Below are 20,043 nucleotides of genomic sequence, written 5' to 3'. Positions count from 1 at the left end.
CACACATATGCAAAAAAAAGATAGGCTGAATAAGCTGATGTCAGTTTTAAGCTGTATTCTGTGGGTGATCGTCTGAGTCTAACTTTAGAAGCAGCAGTATTCTGAGGCATAAATACAAGCTAGCAACAGAGCCTAGCTATTAGCAACTGATAGCTTGGCTGTTTGTGGAAGTAAGTCTCATTCCATGTCACCTAAGTAAATGCCCTCTGTTACCCAGAGGATGGTGCTGCAAAAGAAGACAGGGAACATGGTGACTGGTTGCCAGCTGGAGAGTCTATTGGGACTTTTGGCTGAATGCTTTAACCAAGTGATTAACGTTGCTCTTCACTGGAAGAGCTCAGAAGCACTGGAAACGTAAGGCAAATAATACTAGTGAGCTAGGACTTGCTTTTGAGCAATGATTTATTTTCAGTTTCGTAGGGTTTAAAAACGGGTGGAATCAGCAGTTCATCCAAACTGACCTCCCATATATCATACATGTTTCCTTCAGGTACCTGATAACTTATGTTACACTGAAACATGTCTTCTAGAAAGGCATTCACTTTTCTTTAAAGACATCAAGAAATGTGAGTTCCTGGTTTACCTTGACAGTGTTTTCAAGTTTTAGATACCTTGCTGCTAAGTACTTGTTCTGTATTTCAGATTAGAATTTACCTGCCTTCAGCTTTTGGCCTCAGTTCTTACTATGATCTTCAGTGCTAAATAAAGCACTGTTCCCTTTAAATGGGTGCCGTTTTGCATGAGTGTACTTGACATTAAGTTTTATCCTGCTACGTCTTATTCTTCCTTTTTAAAGAAAGTAATAACTATCTGCAAATTTAACATCGAAACTTTTGTGTCTTATGCTGACTGGCTCCCCTCACTACCCAAAGAAAGGACAGAATACCTTGTATCGCTAACGGGAAGAAGAGTTTGATTTTTGTACCAGCAGGACTGGATGATTAATTAATTGATTAATCCACCCTTTTTCCTGCCCTCTTTTCCACTGCACACATGTCTGTGTGTACACAATCACGCTCACCTTGCCTATAATATCTTATTGAGGCAGGTAACTTCTGATAAGGAGAAACAAAAGATACATGGCACTTGGAAGAGAGTGTCTTAGGTTTTAAGTTTCACAGTACTAAGAGGGAAAAGATCTAGGAACAGCTAAATCTAGGGAAACTGTGGTACATTATGTTTCATTTGTCACTAATGTAATGAAAGAGTCTCATTTTGATCTCAAAATAGCATAGGGTCTGAGTTTGTAGTGCAGCATGGCAAACCATCTCCAAAGCGCTGTAAGTAATTTATATGGCTGAAGCAAGTGAAAAGTGCCTCATTTTATTTTGTAAAGAAATGAGTAGCGAGGTAGAACAGGAATTCTGAAAGAAAGGGCAGCATTATTTGTATTGTATTGTGTGAGTTTGAACAGTGAGAGACAATGATTTACTGCATCAAAAGCTTTTATTCAGTTGAAGAACTGTAACTATAAAGTGACCTTTGTCTGGAGCAACATGGATATAATCTGTAAAATGAAGCAGGGTTGTACTTGATGTGTGAATGGATGGAAGACAGATTAATGGGAATAAAGTTGTGCATTGCTATTGAGATGGTAACAGATTTGCAGTGCCACTGGTGATTTCCAGCCCTATTGGATGGATAAAGATGAACTGATCATTGTTAGGATCTCTGTGGGGTGGAACCATTTTTGCTGTATTCCCCACAGGACACTGAAAGCCTCATGCTATTTCTAACAGGTTTGTAACAATGAGAGCAAAAAAGCATGATTGGTTTGTAGGCTAGGTCTATCCTGGTGGTAAGGAATGTGAAAAAAGTAAGACTCCCATCATCCCAATGCCAGCAAAATCACCCGTACAGATGTAGCTGACATCAACAAAGATGTCCTTTTGTTCAGCCAGTTCATGGCATTTGGGGGAATGGGTTGCTAAACCTGACCCAGGAATGGTGTTCACTTGGGTGAGGGCGTCCTCACTAGGTGGCTTTGTGGGAATCACTCTACTGCTCTGCAACAGCGTTGGCAAAGCCTCGCTGGAGTAGCTGAACTCCATGACTGTCAAATGAAGGCGTCCAGAGAAACAAAGCACAGATGCAAAACCAACTAAAAATCATAATGAAGAGAGGTGGAGGGAAAATATTTTAATTGTGAAGGAAGACTAGAGGCATCTTGGGTTTAGATCCAATAGAAACAAAATAAACTCTATCATTTCAATAAAATTAAGTGTTTCTATCTGCAAACATGATCTTTCTAGTGGCATAGTAGATAGACAACAGGTTGGTAAAGTTTCTGGCCATACTTTTTGCTGTGAGCTTAACTTGTGGGAGGATATTATGCTGGATAAATCCAGTTTAGCACAAAGTATTGAATTACCTGCTTATTTCTGAACACATATGTAAAGACACTGAAGATACAGTACTGCTTTCTTGCACTGAAAGCCAAACATGTCCCTAAGTGCTTTGCTAGATTGCAACTGAAGTGCCAGCATTTAATTTTTCCTGAGTTTTACTAAATGTAAGTTAAAAAAAACTTAGTGTAAGCAGTGTGCCAAATGTGTTCACTTTTACACAAGTACGAATCAAAACTAATTTTTTTCAATCCAGCGTTGTTAAGAACAATAAGCTGAAGAGCGTAAGTCTGGATTTGCAAAGACATTCCCCTCTTTTCAAGGCTGGCATAGGCTTCCTGGGACAAAATGGTCTCACTTCAGAGAAATCTTCTCCTTACCAGTCTCTCTGTAATGAATTCCTGATCAAAGTGGGCTGCTCCCCTGTGTTTTCAGCACAGTGCTAAAGCAAATGGCCTTTTTTCCAAACGGCTTTTAACATAAGGAGTGAAGTTGTCTGTTGATTAGAGGTAGTGATTTGTGACAGTATATTGTTCTGGGAACTGAACGTTGTCGTAGAAGACCAAGACTCTACTAGTAATTGCCTGGATTTAACGTAGACGATGTTACATCTTTCAAGCTACAGATTTATAGAATAAGGTCAAATGTACCTAAAATGGACTTCATGTTCTTAAATGAACACATTCATGAGTAGGAAGCCAAAAAAATGTCTGTCCAAAAACATATTTTTCAGCCAGAGTAAAGTCTCATGCTATTCTGTGCAACTTATGAAAGTAAAAGGTAGTTAAGTCTCACTGTGATTTACCCCTTTCTCATGTAGGCACAACTAGATTTCTTTTGCTGTCCTCAAAGGTTATGTCTGTTCTGGCTTCACCAGTAACATGTTTGGTGAAGCCATCACTACTGTCATTTTATCTTGTAAAACGATAGTCAGCAATAGAGGACTATGACCCAAATGACTTAACCTTGGTAGGATATGCAACTTTTCTTTAGCTGTAGGACTTTATGTATTCTCCATGTTAAAATCTTGTAAAGTATCTGAGTGTACAGCCTGGTTGCCGAAGAGAAATGCTGGACGCTTTATTGTTCCCTGTGCTGGGGAGGGGACAGTGGTGCGGAGATCCAACAGTTAGCTACGGTCTAAACCTGGAAGTCTCCAGAGGGCAGTCCTGTGTAGATAGGTACATTTGAACACTTCATCTAAACCAGAAGACTTTGCCTGAGGTGGGGCTTACTAGCACAGGGATAAGGCTTTGCAAATAGGGTTCCTGATGCTTTGGCCCCAGTGCTGGTTTTCTTTGAAATGTTATGTTTCCAGAATTAACACACCTAGAACAACCTCAGGTATCTTTGCATCTGATGTGTAGACTTGCCCTGTCTTTAAAACTGGACTAACCACAAATTTAAATGATCTTATCATATAAGCTTAAATCTGTCTTGATAAGATGGAACAGGAATATATAGCACTTTCATAAAAACAGACACACGTGATAAACCCTCCCAACAAACAGGTTTTTACTTCAAAAGGTTTTTCTCCTTACAGTCATTCCCTAAAATTAATAACATTGGGCTATTACTGTAAGGTATTTTCTGCAACGTTCATTTGAACTTTTAACATAGTGTTAATGATTGTTGTAGTGCTTCTCCTCACTGTTTATGTTGTAATGAAACCAGAATCTAGCCCTTTGTCATTCAGTTCTGTGAAGACCCCTGAAAAATTTGTGAGATTAAATTTCAGGGCTGGATTGAGTTAACCAAGGGTTACAGAGATGAGAGGCAACAAGTTTAGTCAGCAGTTTTTTAGAGCGTGGTGTATCAGCCTTGGCTGTTCCTTGGTTTGGCACCTGAATAACCCTACAGGGTCTGCCTTAGGGCTCAACTGCGGCAAGGCAGTGCAAGCATGACTGCATGGGTGAAGAGGAAGCACAGGCAGATGATCCTACAATTAACAGTTCAACAAGAGATGTGGTTGCTGAAAAGATTTTACTTTATTGTCCACTGAATCTTATTTTCATTTAAACTTCCCAGCTTTTCCATTACAGAAACAAACTCCGGTATAGTCCAATGCCCTGTGAAGGTATGCTCTCCAGAAGCAGCAGCAGAGATGTGAAGAGTGACGTTTCTAGAAAACGTTGTGGGACTATTAGAGTGCTATCAAGCAGTCTGCAATAGGGTGATTTCCCAGAGTGCTGTGTGCTGTTGTGGAGACCTCAGCTGGGATGTGCCTTACTACTGAGTGAATAAGCTTAGAATAAGCAGACTGATGTCCTGAGTCGTGAACACCAAGCATTGCACTCCTGAAGATGTTCTGAGTGAGTTTAGGGATGAGACTCTTTTGCTTAGTAGCATACAGAAAACATCCCATTCCTCCTTCAGGCTGCATGTGTTTGATGAAGGACTTCAGTCTTGAGGCATGTCAGGTGAGAACTGCACACTACACCTTTTACTTCCTTCATGCTGTATTTGTGCTGCGAGTGAATTACCCAGAACAAGGTATTGGGCAGCCAGGCACATACATTGCAGCTGTGAGTTTGTAGACTGTATCCTGTCTGCCGTGGCCATTTGCTGAAGTTCACAGAGGAGCAGAACATCCTGTTTGCTTAGTTTTCTTTTGTCTGCCCCATACCAGCACAGGGAGAATATTCCTATATATCTTTTCTTTTCTGCTCTGAAATTGGATCACAGTACTCATGGTTGTGTTCAATAGCTGGAAATGCTGAGGATATCCGATTGCTGAGGTCTCTTATTTTAAACACCACATGCCAGGAAAAGTATGTGGGATCCCACCGGCTTAGCACTGGAGGGTGCAGGATGCATCAACAGGAAAACCAAACAAAACATGAAGTGAAATTCATTTGAAAAGGGAAGGGACTCTTATACCACCCATCAGCGATGCTTAAACTCTTCATATTCACACAATAGGCCTTTTATTTTCCTTCAGTTCTTCTTGATATGCAAACTATCTTAAATTGATTTTTAGAGCTGCAGCTGTCACTGAAGTCAGTGGGAGCTGTAGGTGCTTGTTACCTTTGAAAATCAAGCCAATGTATTCTAATGTGGTAGCAAAAGCCAAAACTGCTAAATTAGGGTGGTTAAAGCATAGCTCTGATAGTTCTGTAATGTGATCCCAGCCACCTTCATATTTGATACAGATGCAGGGCCTCATGCTGTGCACACCAGAGCTCAAAGGTATGTCGTTTCTTCTTTGCCTTTCAGCCCTCCTTCCCCTGCAAATTTGTGGCCTTGCTTCAGCGCTACAGCCCTTCCAGCTGAGTAATACTGAATAGGAGTCTATTGGAGTTTAACAGAGCTAGCTTTTATTCATCCACGATACTTTCTTTTCCTTGAGAAACGGGTTTGCTCTGCCTTTTTGTCTCGAATGCGCATTAGGCTGAACTGGGCAATGGGTGGTCACACAACTGACCCATAGCTTCCCACCTACTGTAGCAGCAGTGAGGACAAGCAGCCACCCGAGGCACTGTTTGATTTTCATTTGGAAGATTTGTCATGCCCTAGGAAAGGTTCCTAAGCGGTGGCCAGAAGTCAGAGCAAGTCCAGATTTCTGCAGTGTAGAATGAACTAAATTCCACTGTCACATCCAAACATGAGGAGAGAAAGGCATCCCTCTAGCTGGTCCCAGCTGTCTGGGCTCAGGAAGAACACTGCTTACTGCCATATCACTCAAAGGCGCAGGGAACTTGAACGCACAAACTGAATCTGCAAACTCAAGTCATCTTCTGGCAGAGGGGGTAAATGAGCTGGTGCACTTGAGGGCTGCAGCCGACAGCATGGTGCTAATTGAGGCCAGCTTGCCTCACACTCAGTTCGAGAATGTGTCTTTTGTGGACAGATCTTTGCAGAAAAAGAGCCTTGGCTGAGGATGAAGCTGTCTGTCCCCCTTTGCTCCCCTTCCCAGTCACCACTGGAACTGCATACACCGACACCTGTTTTCAGTGTAGCTTCTTGACTATGCCTGGGTTGATGGTCCAGAGATGACTGCACAATTGTCATTAAATTTGTTCACCTGTCCTTCCCATAGTGTGAAAAGTGAGTGATAATTTAGTAACTTGTCCAAAACAATTGCTTGTCCAAGAAGACTGAAAGTCTGCAGGAATGCACAAGTGATAAGGCTGTGGTAAATCAGGTTTGCCACCTGTCTGTTATGGATCAGAGGGTATGGATTTTGTTGAATGACTAAAGGCTTTTTTGTCCACGAAGTAGGAGATGTGACAGGGAGGGGTCTGCTGCTGATGTTGATTTCAGGAAGTATGATCAGATGTCTGGATGTTTTCAAATAAAGTGTATTCCAAGCCTAAAGTATATTCCAAGGCACTGTGTTCCTCATGTGCGCTTCCTTCAATAGTTGCCAAGGATTAAGTTGTTTTGGCTTTCTTTGGGTTTGGTTTTGGTTTTTTTCCTAATGCTCAGAATCAGTAGCTTAACTGGTTCAGAGAAAGCTAGTTGAAATGGCCTTCTGTTATTGCTTGCCTCTTAGACTGGCAGTTGTCTCAGTTCATTGGTTCTGTGTCTTTTTTTTTTTTTTCTTCATAGTGCCACATATTGTTGGTAAAATAAGGAGACTTGAAAACAGAGGAAGTAGAGGTAATGTTGATCTTGAAACACCAGCAACTGAAAAGACCGTTCACGGGTTTCCTTCAAAACAAAACCAAGTGGTAAGATAATGCTAACCAGGGCTGGGTGCCCAGAAGAGCATCATAATGAAGCATCCATGGTTATTGTTCAGCTGGGTGTTTGTGCTTCATGTGAACAAAAGGAAGGAAGAACTCTGCTATCAGGCTAGAGAGGAAGGAGTCTTTGTTGCCCTTGGCTACCCTAACTTTAAATGTGAGGAAGCACAGGGCACTGCAGCATAACCTTTCCGCAGTATTAGACAGGGAAAATTGCTAGTTCAGGAGGTTAAGGGCGGACACTTTGTTTATCTAGAGACTAGGCTTCCTTTGCATGACAGCCCCAAATCAGGTATGTCAGTGCTAGTATTTATTTAGGTCATGTGAGGTTTTAAAACCCGGGTTTTAAACCCTGATTCCTCTGCTTTGCTGCTTCTCTGCCATTTGATTCCTCTGCATTGTTGCTCACCATGAGGAATAGTAAAAGATGCCATTTCCTTATTGAGTGTGACAGGCACCGGGTGTCCTGAGTGTAAAGTTCAGTCATGTTGCTGAAGCATCAGGAATGTATCTGCTGGAGACTGAGTCAGGCTTACTGTACTTTTCTGCTCCTGCTCCACCCATAGAGTTGTGTGCTGAAGTGGCAGAATCCCTGCATCCCTCTCCCTGTCCTTCAAGTCATGAGGCTGACACACTGTCAGATTAATGACAGTTTACCATGCTCAGAGACACTGTTTTGGATTTTCAGATGACTCAGGCAATGATTGTGTCTTCAGCTAAGCTCAGGTTATGATTTAAAGATATTCCTTGCAATCATGAAAGTTTGCTTAGCCTGCCTGTGCGTTAGTCTTACTCTGGCTTTCTCTAGTCCATGTACCATCTCTACGTACCAAGAGACACTGGAGAAACAGATTTACACCCCACTAGAGGCAATGCTGTGTTGTTGGGGTGCTTGAAAAAAGTGGGGTGCGTATTTTGATTCTGATATAAAGAGTTCATTCCTTGTATATGATGCTTTGAAATTTCTGAACACAAAATGAAAGCAGCCCACAAATACTTATCAGCTTTGTCTTCACATTCAGGGTGCACCCCTGCATTGATTTCTTGTTAATTCACAGGTTACCATGGTGTGTGATGTACAAAATGACACTTTCACGCATTTATGACAGAGTCTATTTCCGTAATTCCAGAATCTAATTGCACTCACAACTCTATTCTATTGGTTAGCTCAGATAAAGGATTTGCTTTCTCCAGCGAGTAAGACACGAGTTTCAGAAGACTGCTTGGAAACTTTTTATAATACAGTGGCTTCATAGATTATATGTTTTGTGAAGGCTCTACCGACATTACTGTAGACAGAGCAAGATCTTTAATTAGAGAAAATAGCCTTGGTTTTTTTAATGCAAGTGTTCTGAGGCCATGTTAATTTGGCAGAGTGAAAGCATTTGATAAGAATACAAAGAGAATGGGCAGAATCCCATGAAACTACTGAGAGGGTCAAGTGTAAGGAATATTCTTCAAGGGGTCATAGTATGTCAACTATATACAAAACTGATGGAAGCAGGAGAATTAGGGCCAAGCTCAAATTTGATATGCTTCTTGTGGTTCTGGAGGTGATCAGCTGGTGTGTAAAACCATGCTGGATACAGGAAGAAATAAAGCAAATACTCCATATTATGTTATTGGTATTGTGGCTCTGTAAAACCACTAAGTTCAACAGAGAAAATGGAAAGAAAACTCTGAATGTCCTGGAAAATAAAATTAAGAAATAGAATGAACTCAGACCACCCACCAAAGTAGCCTTCTGGAAACAGATTGATCTTTACTTCACATAGTAGATGTGAAAGCGCAGTAAAATGCTGAAAACACAGATGGAGCACTGAGGGAATGACTCTGCCCATGCTTAGGTTTTTTACATGACTAGCATCTTAAAGTATGGTGGTTCTTTGAAGAAAAAAAATCCAAGATTGTTTAGCACATCTTAGTCAAGCCACAGCAAGTATACTGTTTACAAATACAAATGTTTCCAGTTTGTTTTGTTTTCCTAATTGTTAACCGTAGAAATTATTTGTTTCTTAAAAGCTAAAACGGTTTCTTTCCTTCTCACATACCATGATGAGTGCTTTTAATGGTATAAATTGTGTCTTCCATACCAGCTAAAACAGTTGTCTTCAGTTATGCCAGTCATGGAGGTTTATGTATGCAGTTACAGTTTTTGTACTTGGGTGTTAATAAAGAACTGAAGAGGCACAGAAGAAATAGAATTTACTTAGGTTTTTGGTGGCCCATTTGCTGAAAAGAACTAGCAAGGCTGGCTGAGTAACTAACATTCATTAGTGCAATTGAAGACAATAGATCAGCTTCCGAGTACTGTCAGGGAACAATTATCTTGAATAAAAGTAGGTGCTGGTTTAATGCATCTGTAATTAGAGCTTCCTAGCACTGTGAAAGGGGTTTCCTTTCCCTCCAAGGACTAGAGGGCTTGGCAAAACCTTTGGGATGAAACTTTAGAGCATTTCTCTGAAAGGCTTCTTGGGGAAATGACAACCCTATGACTTCCTTTACAGAAACTTTTTATGACTGACTATCTATCTATCTATCTATCAATCATTATTTCAACTTATAGAGGATGTAAAAGACCATGTAGCAGATATCAGAAGACTGGAAGTCTGGTATCAAAGCTATGCCTAATGGAATTGCTTCTCGTTGGTGGAGTGTCTCTGACAGACTTGAGCAGAGGTTTTAATAGAGGGTGAGGGTTCCACTATGATAGATATGAGGAGCAGGGGTGGATATGATCATGGTCTAACTGGAAAGAAGAGAGGGAGAATCATGGGGAGCACAGCTGTGTGTTGGACTGCAACAGCACATGCCTTGTGGGCCATTAGTGGATGGGGTGGGGCTAAGCCCTTGCAGCTTTCCTCTTCCCTCTGCCTCACCTTTCCACCTGCTTGGAAGGGGAAAGCTATTTCAATACCATTTTACAAGACAAATCAAAAGACATCTCTTTAATATAATGAAACTGGGTGTGATTTACTCGTTTTCCCTGGATAGAGGCTTACTGGAGCTCACAGATAGCTATCCTGGACACAGGGAGAGAGATGCAGTCTTCATATGGCTGTAGTGGGGTTTCTAATTAAGGGACTGGACTTGACAACAGAATAGTTGGCTGTAGGAGATAGCTGAAACCTGCCTGCAGACAAGTAGAAGCCTTTTATAAAAGAATCCTAGTAAAAAGACTAAACCTGTTACCAGGAGGAAACTTTTTCAAGTTAACTGATCTGACAAAAGAAACAAGAATAAATGAGACCGCGTTACTGCAAAACAGTGTTTCTTAAAGATGCAAAATGGCTGTTGCTACAAACTAGCAAGAGGGATATTGGCTGCTACAGCAGGAGTCTAATGGCATCAGATTCACCAGCCCGGTTGTTTACTCGTAGGGATATGTTCACTGAATGTTTCAAGCACTCCAGGAAGAAAGGAGGGACTGAGAACTTTGCTATGTTTTATTAACATTCTTCTTCCAACACAAATCAAGCTGAAGAAGACAACAGATAAATCCTGATTTCACTTTATTATTAGTTGTTGAGATACGCATTTATCACAAGAAATGGGAAACAGATTACACCAGCAAACACATCTGGCCTCAGACTGGCCTTCAGGTCATCCAAAAAGAAGCACGAAATATGGCGTTGTTTACAGCCAGGCACTTACAATCCCACACAGCTGCAGGGGTGAGAGGCAGCAGAATAAACTCTGAAGACAAGCTGACAACAGCTCCACTGCTGGGGTGCCCCTTTTGCAGACGAGACAACAACAGATGAAGAAATCTTGAGAATGACCCAGAGCAGTGCTCATTAGTGAATGAAGCGCAGGCAGGAAATGGGACAAGATTCCTTTTGTCATAGTTTTTCACCCAGCTGTCTGCCCGTCCCACAGCCACCCACATGCAATCAAATACAGTCATAGTCAAACTCCAGAAAAGTTACACAAATAAAACCTCCAGTGATTGCATACAGACCCCTTCCAAGTTACATTTGCCCCATTAGCCAGGAATGAAAAATTGCTGGGTTTAATCCAGGCACGTTTATCATTGCAATTAAGACTTATTACAAGGGGTTGTATTCAGGTAAAGCTGATAGGATCATGTAATTCTTCTTACTCATGTCTGTCTGTCTGTTTCTCTGCATATCTACTGTATATTATTGATTACGAGCACTTTTACTACGTCTGCTGTATTTCCTTCTTATGGCAAAACCGTGATTTTTACTTTATGCAGGTATATACTCTGTTTCTGTAAAACAGATGTGTGTGATTCCCTGAATGACAGCATTAGCAAGCAGAGAAAAACATTTCTGGATTTCTGAAATGGATTCTCTGAGGAATCGAAGCTATTTTGAAATTTTTAAGTTATCATAATGACATCAAGCCTCCAGCTTCTTGGAATCTTTTGTCTGTGAGTACTTAAAATCTTGCTCATAGGTTATTAAAAACCCTTTTTTTTCTTGTGGATTGAAAACAGTTTTTTACCTATATTTTTCAGCCGGAGTTAAAGAACAAAAGTCTGTTACAGACAACTCTGTAACTCTCTCTCTTCCAAATGGCTGCCATCCTGCTGCTCTCCACCAGGACTGTGACTGCAGGGTGCTGTGAGTGGTTACACTCTATTCACTTGCTGTTCATAGTCCCTTCATGTTTGGCTTTGCTCCTCTGTGGCAGTGGCCATTTTTAAATAGAGCAGTTGTGTATGAGCTGTTCACAAGATTCCTCTAAAGGGAAACTTTTAATGCATCAGCACTGAGGTTGAGCATCGAGAAAAATTAGTGTCACATTTGCAGCTTATTGCAGTTATTTTAAAAATCATGGATTCATGCAGTCTTGAGCCATCCTGTGTCCTATGACTGTGTGTAGAGTTCCGAAGTGACATAAAGCAGCCAGAGAATTCAAGCTGGCATAAAAAAACCAAAAAGGCCAGCCCCTTCCCACCCAAAATTAAAATAATTTAAGATTGGCATTCCCAATTTTCAGATCCTTAGTAGTATCATATGATAGCATTCTCTGAGTGTTTAAATGTCTTATTTAAAAAAATCAGTACACAAGGAAATTAATAAAGAAAACTGATGCTGAGAGATCTGGGGTTGAGAGCACATAACATTAGTTTAGGGTGACGTACACTAAAACCATGCTGTACTAAGAAGTGAACAGGAGTAAGTCTAGGTAGTTCAGAAGATTGATTAAGAGATTGCCCTTTCTGAGATGGAGGAGGATTATGACATTCAGTTTTCCTTCCTTCTGTGTGACAGGAGGAGAGGAAACAAAGATGTCTACACGGAGTGGTCTGGTACTAATAAGACAAAAGTGTTTTGACCATAATTGTATTAGTACTGGTGTATAGCAGAACTGGTTGTTTAGAGGACAACATACCCATACACCTTCTTGTTCTCCCAAAGTAACTCAGCACTGATCTGAGGCAACTCTCTCTAGGTTCAGCACCCCTTTTTAGAGATCCCACTTGAATCAGTCTGCATAGGTATCATGCCATTCTTTTATTCTCACAAGTATCTACAAGGAACTAGTCTAAGACCAACTTAATAACTTAACTACCAGAGACACGTGAGATACGAAGACGTCATATTTGCTAATCAAAGTGATTTTAAGTTTAACTGGGAAGGAGTGCTGCAAACTATCAGAACAGTCTTTGAGGCATCTGGTTTGCCACTTTTGGAGTCTCATTAATATCTCTTCTGTGTTGTTAGGACAGCAATGGTAGCTATCAGACATTACTGCATCTCCTCTTACCAGTGTGTCTGGGTGCAGAATCACTAGAGCTTTTAGTTGTGTATTTTTTCCCCCACAACTCTCATTTCTCATCTTTATTTGAATCACAGGCTTGTTCAGCAGGTCAGCTAATGGAGAGCAGATTTTTTACTCATTCTGGTTCTTTTTTTCCCTTTTCCCTCTATTTATATAACACACAATTTGTAATCTTTTTAAAACCAAAGAAGAGAGAAGTCTTGAGTTCATCTAGATTAAAATCAGCTGCAGCCTATTAATGGACTCGGCCCAAGACTGAGACTTTAGGAAACAAAAACACTGGACTAAATTAGACTGAACTGGCCTCTGTCTTGTGGTGAGGGGATTCATATAGCAAAAGGAAAGGGGAAAAGAAGGGTGAAGGGAGAGGATCTCCATGTGGTTTTAATTCATTTTGATTCTCTTCCTGAAGCTAATTCACCCAACACAAAGGCTCTGTAGTGGGTAGCCAGCTTTTTAGAAGTTTGGCTTTCACTGATAAACAGCTCAATTCCTGTTCTGAAGGTCTGAGATAGCTCAGACCTGTGTGTAATCAGCCGAGGTTTAATGTGAGTATTTTGGTACAGGGTATTTCAATCACATATTAGAGACCTTTCATCATCTGTCAGAGTGTATCCTGAAGACTCTCAGATAATTGATCTAACTCCTCCATTCATTCTCTCCCCAGAAACAGACAGTGAATTGTCTCATTCAAGAATCAGATCAGCAGACACATGGGCATGTTGAGCCAAAAGTACTTCCACTGGCATGGCACTCTCAGAAGGCAGTTCTTAGCTTCTTCTGGGCATAGGAGCATTTGCCACCGAAGTAGCAACATACTGTTTTCTGCTGAAGGGAAAATACTCGAATGTTCTATTCTTCCCCTTTGCCGTTAAATCTTTTTTATTGCATTCTTAGCCCCATTGGTGTGTGTAGTCCTCTAGCAACATGCAAGAAATTATGTCTTTGCCCTAAAAAAGCCAGACAGTGGGTGGAGAAGTGAAGCAAACAGTAAATCATTAGCTGGAAAGTATTTGAATTATTATGTTAGGCACAGACAGCCTTTGGTTACAGTTTTCATGTACTTAGTGACCATAACTTGTAATCTAAGCAAAACTAAAAGGCAAATGGGGAGATTAATGGAGGGACTGAGATGGAGGAGGGAGTGGAACCAGGCCTTGAAAGGAAGGGTTGACGGAGATGATATTTGTGCGTGTGTGGTTTCCCGCTGCTTCAATCCTATGTGCAAATATTTGTTATGGTAAATGAGTATAGGCAGGGCACATATCTATTGCATACTGGTTAATGAGCCACAACAATCAGCATCGGCTGTTCACTGCTCTTTTAAATGTGCCCTAGGAATGAGTAATATCAAAGGAAATATGGTTTTAACATTGAGGTCTGAAGATACCTGGCTTCAGCTGCTAATTCTTGCCAGTTTTGTGTAATAGTGGACAAAAGAATTTCTCCATGTCCTGTTTTCCATCTTCTTTTCTAATTTACAGGGATACTGAAATGTTCAGCATTATATGTAGGATACTCCATTTCTACAGTGTTAAAGGACATATATACATGCACAGATAATCCAGATATTGCAGTTATCCAGAAAGCCTTATATATCCTTATCTGGGCATATTTTTCCAAATTGCATTTTCATGGCTTTCCCACTTTATAAGTCAATTCAAACAAAGGTTTAAATACACGCATAATCCCTTATACTTTGCTTGACTTAAATAATTTCTCACATTTATAACAGGTCATCTGGAGACTAGATTGAGGAGGACACATTTTTTCCATGGGATACTCATGTAGTCCTTCCTTCTCCTGAACACATGCTGTACCTCCTCCTTAGCACCTAGTCCACCTCCTGTGTGCCACAGGGTCTGAAAACAGGCCAGAGATGCTGCAGAGCTTTGGGGAATTAGATGGGTTTTTTTAAGGATAAATCAAGTTTGATTTGATGTATTGGTGCTGTGAGAAAGACTATTTGAGTATCAAGGTGAAGGACTGGAAATCTTCTTAGCATTTCCTGCCCGTATTTCTTCTTGCCAAAACTTAGGACGTGACAGAGCTGAAATAAAGGCTTCTGGATACTGTTAGGTGTCCCACTTCTAGGCCTTCCTCAAATGCTGCTGTAAGCAAATCAGTCTACTGTCCTTTTCAGTTACTCTGTTTTGTTCTTTTGCTTTTATTCTGTCATTAAGGCTATTACTTGTCTAACGCTCAGATCACTTCCTCCCCTCTCCCCAACACATTAGATACTGCTGACTCCAACAGAGGTGGTTAAAACTTTATTCAGAAATAACTGGAAGTAATTAGCCATCTAGGATTTGGCCAAGGATAAGGTGTGTTTAAAGGATGAAACTGAAGTCCTTTTCACCTGCTTAATGTGTTTCAGAAATTTATTTTAAAGTAACCTATCAGTATTCTGAGAGAGTAAACTCATTTTGGGTGGCTTTCTTTAAGAAGAAACCTGTTCTTAGTATTCTTTACCCCCCCTAAATATTAGACAGTTTTATGCTTTTAGTATTTTACTGTTGACAGCTAGCAAAATACCAAAGAAATAATTACAGTAGGTTGATGTAGTAAAAATTATGTACTTAACATTGGCTTACAGTAAGCCCCACGTGTTAGGATCTGCTTCATATGTCGACAAAGATACCATATTCATCCGCAACACTTTTAGGAGCAGAGCTGCACTACTCATTGCCCTAATCTCCACATTTGGGGCATCTGTTCCCATGATTCCCTTTGTCTTGTGAGGTCCAGACCCTGCACAGCCTGTGGGTTTTTTTGCAGTCTTTTGTTTTTAGCAATTACTAAACAAAGAGTTATTTAACTGTAGCCTTATTTAGCTTGAAAGGAAATGTAGTGCTAGATCTACCGGTTTCAATAGGTTTTAACCCAAGACATAACAAAAAGCCACAGTCTTTTTCTTCCATTGATTGAAACCTGAAGAAACCAGATATGTTCAAACAAAAAACTCTAGGGAGAAGGATGGGGTTCAAACAGTCATTTCAAGGCATATGATGTGGAAGTTATTTTCAAGAAACCTGTTTTAGTGTGTTTGCAAACTTGGGCAACTTACTGTACTTCTTACTCTTGGTTCACAATGTAAAAGTTGTCTTCACAACCATAAAGGTAGAAATATGCTTTTGAAAATGAGATAAAAGATTTGAGAACACAACGTTCAGTTATCATGAAGAATGTTTTATCTTGATATTCTACCCTGACCCTGTCCAGTTTGATCCTTCATACAAAATGGTGTAGTGGTAAGTTCTCGATCCTGGAGATTCCCAGGGACATGACACAGCATGGGTGATGTGTTACCTCCGAGTACGTGTACCAGGCTGAGCTCTAGTTACCCATGTGCTATTAAGGGCCTGCAACACTTGCTCACGTTTTACCTGTAGAGAGGAAAAAGCTCACAATTTTTCAGTTTTCAACTACATAAAGTTCTCTGCAGAGAGGAAGAAAACGGAGAGAGAGAAGAGAGAGACATCCTGCTTTCATGTTCTTCTCTTGGTTCTGTAGCTGACTGCACAAGAGCGTGTGCAGCCACACGTGCCTAGGCACCCAGAGCTTAGTGCTCTTGAGCACACATGCATTTATGTGACTCAGAGTAAGTTCCACTCCTCTGGTGGCTGTTAACAGAACAGGAAGCAGGGCCTGTTGGGAGGATTTATTTTAAGAAGCTGTTGTACAATTTTGGTTCCTTTCGGCTGCAGTGTTCGTTGTCAGCATATGGCTGCTCTCTTGGGGATGGTCTGAGTAAGCTGTACGGCCATCATTGTTGTTTCTCATTTGCCTTTCTGTGTTCCAAACTTAGTGTGGTTTCAGAGTGCTTTGCTGATGTGTCAGGTCAAGCTCCTCGGGTGCCACTTCTGAGATGATAACCAGCAGTAGTTCACCCTGGGTGCTGTCAAACCTGTTCAACTTTCTTTGTTCCTGCTAGTGTAACAGTCTACCAGTATTTTACCATGAAACTTATATCCTTCAGGGAGCTTCTGCATGTACGATGCTCTGGGGAAACTATGGGCGGAAGCTGCTGTACAAGGTGTACATTTGCTCACAGTCTGAAACTAGGTTTAAGAATAAAAGGCAGAATAATATAGAAGAGCATCCTGTAATATGATAGGTTTTTTACAGAAATACCTTTAGGAGGATCTTTATGGTCATTGCAATACTTTACCTGTGATGATGCTTAATACTTTCTGAAATGAGATGACTTTATTACTTAGAGAACTCCAAGCAGTAAAACTGTCGTTAGCCTGGGAGTTTTGCTGCTGGTCTCTCTAGCAGCTGTTGGGGAACAGGCCATGAGTTCTTCCTTATCACCACTGCCTGGTGGGTGAACAATGCATTTGGAGTTGTTTCGGCTTGCTTGTAGCCTGTTGGTGAACATTGGCATAGACCCTGAAGCAAAATGGTAGAGGAAGAATGAAGTTACTGGCTTCAGTCATGAGCACTTTTCAAGGAAACTAAGATGGTTCAGTCTGGTGCATTTTCCAGGAGCTGGACATATTGTGTGTTGCTCTCAAGATTTTCATGCTGGGCAGTGCTTACTTTGTGGATCTTTTGCACCCACAGGCTTCCCAGTGTGCGTCAAATTCACTTACACTCTCTCTCTTCTTGCTTGCAGCACTTTCCACAAGAGTCTCTTAATAGTATCAGGTTATTTGTTTCTCTTCCTTAATTACTAGTTCTAAAAAATTTGCCTTGTATCATTCAGAGAGAAACAGGCTAGTCAATAAAGTCAGAAATTGAAGAACAGTCGGCTGTGTTAGTAGAGCTCTGAGAATCCAGTCACGCTGGTTTTCTGAGTGTACTTAGTGTTTCGCTTTGATGCTGTGAGTCCTGTACAGTGAAGGGTGAATACAAAAGTAGAATGTTGGTACTAGTCCAAAACTTCAGATGTTTATCATTCATTATCTGTATTTCACATACCTGCAAAACTGGGCTTGAGGATCCACAAGAGAAGTTTTCTTTTGAGGTTTTTGCTTTGATTTGCATTGGATCTATCCAGAAAATGTCTTGTGGCATATTACTTGAATTTTTGCAGGTTTTTCTCCATCAGGAAATAAAGTTCCTGAAGTTCTGAGCCAGCGGAAGAAGGTGAAATAAGATGGAAGATGCTTGTGTAGACAATTTCACACATGTTCAGGAGTTTATTCTTCAGATTTTTGCCAAGTTTTGTGTAAAAGTTTGGTCTGGCTCTGATGTCATCCAAAGTGATTCATCTGCTTCTCACTGTCTCCCAAGTGGGTGAATCACACTGTGTATCTCCAAGATGCACTATCAACATACACAGACAGAAGTACACTAGAAAACATACTATCCTGAGGTCAAACCCTTTCCATGTAAGTGTAAACTAGCAGATACATGGAAATGTCCTTTCCTGGTTTGCTAAATAGTCGACTTTTGATTCCCTCTGCCTAGAAAAAGGTGAGGCTGAGAAGGAGGCAAGCTTGCCTGTCAGAAGAATAAGTTTCTTTCCTGATATCAAGCTCCATAGTTGGGAAGGTTATTTTCTCCTTCCTAAGTCCCCTGGCACTTCTGTATTTTCCTCAAATATTGCTTGGCAATATCCACTGGAAGAGACAGTCCTGTTTGGGACAAAACCTTATTTATTTCCTTCTACCCATACTTTCTATTTTTTTGTACTAGACAAGAAAACTGCGTCATTTGAGGAATAAAAATCAAGTTTCTATTTCTACATCTGCTTTTCTCCCCAACCTTTTATCTGTTGATTTGACTGATTTGCAGCCCTTCCTTCCCCCCTTGCTGTTAACTAATGGACTTTGGTATTAAGCCAGCCTTTCAGTGCACACACCACCATGCCAACAAGAGTGTGTGCAGCTATTCTGTCTGCTTTGGAAGGCTGCAGATGCAGCCAGAGCTAGAACAATTCCCGTATTGATCCTGCACTTGTCAGTTAATCCGTCATAAGGCATGGGAATCCTAGCCCCTTCCACATCTGCCTGCATAACTGCAGGGGGAAAACCAATTCTCTGAAGCTCTCACCAGGGAACAAGAAAGCAAAGAGAAATGGGAGCTCGCTGAGAGAGGGCTGTAAGCTGCTGGGTTGGAGGGCCGTGAGATCACCTACCTGCTCCACCCTTTCCCCCCGGCTCCTTTTCATCCTCCTGCAGGTCAGCAGGATCAGGTTTATGTTAGTGAACCATGAAGCTTATCAAATAAATGCTGCAGCAGCAGGTGTTTGGCTGTCTCCACAGGCCAAGTCTAACAAGGTTGATATTGTGTCTGTGGCCAAAGTAATGCAGTAATTACTTTTCTGGGCTTGGAACCCCCAAGAGGTTGCTGGGAACCAGTTAGAAAAACAAACCTTGCTAAGAGCAGGGGATTTTTAAAAAGAAATAGTGGTGCTCTCTGCCAGAAGAAGACAGGCATTTTGAGTGCAGCATCCAACGTGGTGCCCCGTCCCCCTGTAGCTTGCTCGCATTACAGGGTCCCAGAACAGAGGCAAAGTGTGTGAGTCTGGTCAGTCACGTTAGGCCAGGCAGCTTATTTTTGGCCCACGGTGGCATGTGGAAAGGCAGCTGCTTTCTTTAAAGACGTTGTACTGCAAGAAGAGTGAACCCTGGGTTAGGGGGGCCCTTGAGTGTTTGCAATTCCATCTATATAATTCAATTTGACTTACAAATCAGGAGTTGCATAGCATAGCGTTCCCACTGCTGTCCGTTTCTTGCTTTTGAGCATTTCCCTTGTAAGCTGTGAGTGCAGAAACTGAGTTACGGACCATGATGCAGCCTAATTACACCAAAGAACGAACGAGATCTCAGAGCGTAGCTCTGCTGTGCCATGCCCCTTTATCTCAGGTAGTCCATTCCAGGCTATGGAGGGGAAAGTTAAAACAAGTCTGTACAGTGATTGCATTTTGAGGCAGCAATCTTCATCGTTCTTTTTGAAAGAATATTGATCATTTAGGCCAAAGTTTTTTCCCTGTAGGTGATTATTACACATGGTAATGCCTATTATTGTAAGGTCATTTAAACCAGATTTAGTAATTGCAAAAATGTCCTGAACTACTGGAAATTTCTTCTGCTGCTGTGTGGTTGTCCAGGAGACCAGAATTTGAAAGTGAGAAGAGGAAGAAAGCAAAACTGATTAGACATTCATAGGATTGCACATTAGATTTGAACCTGGTATGTTTAAAATAATACTTTTTTTTGTAAAGAATCTATAAAATTCTTACTACCTATAAGGAATTCTTTAGGCATACTTCTCTGCTGTTGAACCAAGCAGCAAAGCAATGG

The 20,043-nt window shown here is 41.1% G+C and overlaps 1 protein-coding gene across 10 annotated transcripts in view; it reads left to right on the top strand.

Annotated features, from left to right (window-relative positions):
• Window positions 1-20,043, top strand: part of RAD51B (RAD51 paralog B) — a 489,201-nt gene that overhangs the window by 330,657 nt on the left and 138,501 nt on the right. For 5 of the 10 annotated variants that reach the window (XM_052782383.1, XM_052782382.1, XM_052782381.1 and 2 more), the window contains exon 11: window positions 11,517-11,622. The exons of the other annotated variants lie outside the window; for them this stretch is intronic. In XM_052782383.1, the coding sequence (XP_052638343.1) occupies window positions 11,517-11,622 (106 nt within the window). The remainder of the gene's footprint in view (window positions 1-11,516; window positions 11,623-20,043) is intronic. 10 annotated transcript variants of the gene reach the window in all.

The sequence above is a fragment of the Harpia harpyja genome, chromosome 3 (assembly GCF_026419915.1).
Source record: "Harpia harpyja isolate bHarHar1 chromosome 3, bHarHar1 primary haplotype, whole genome shotgun sequence".
Taxonomy (NCBI): domain Eukaryota; kingdom Metazoa; phylum Chordata; class Aves; order Accipitriformes; family Accipitridae; genus Harpia; species Harpia harpyja.
This window is presented reverse-complemented; position numbering and strand designations above follow the sequence as displayed.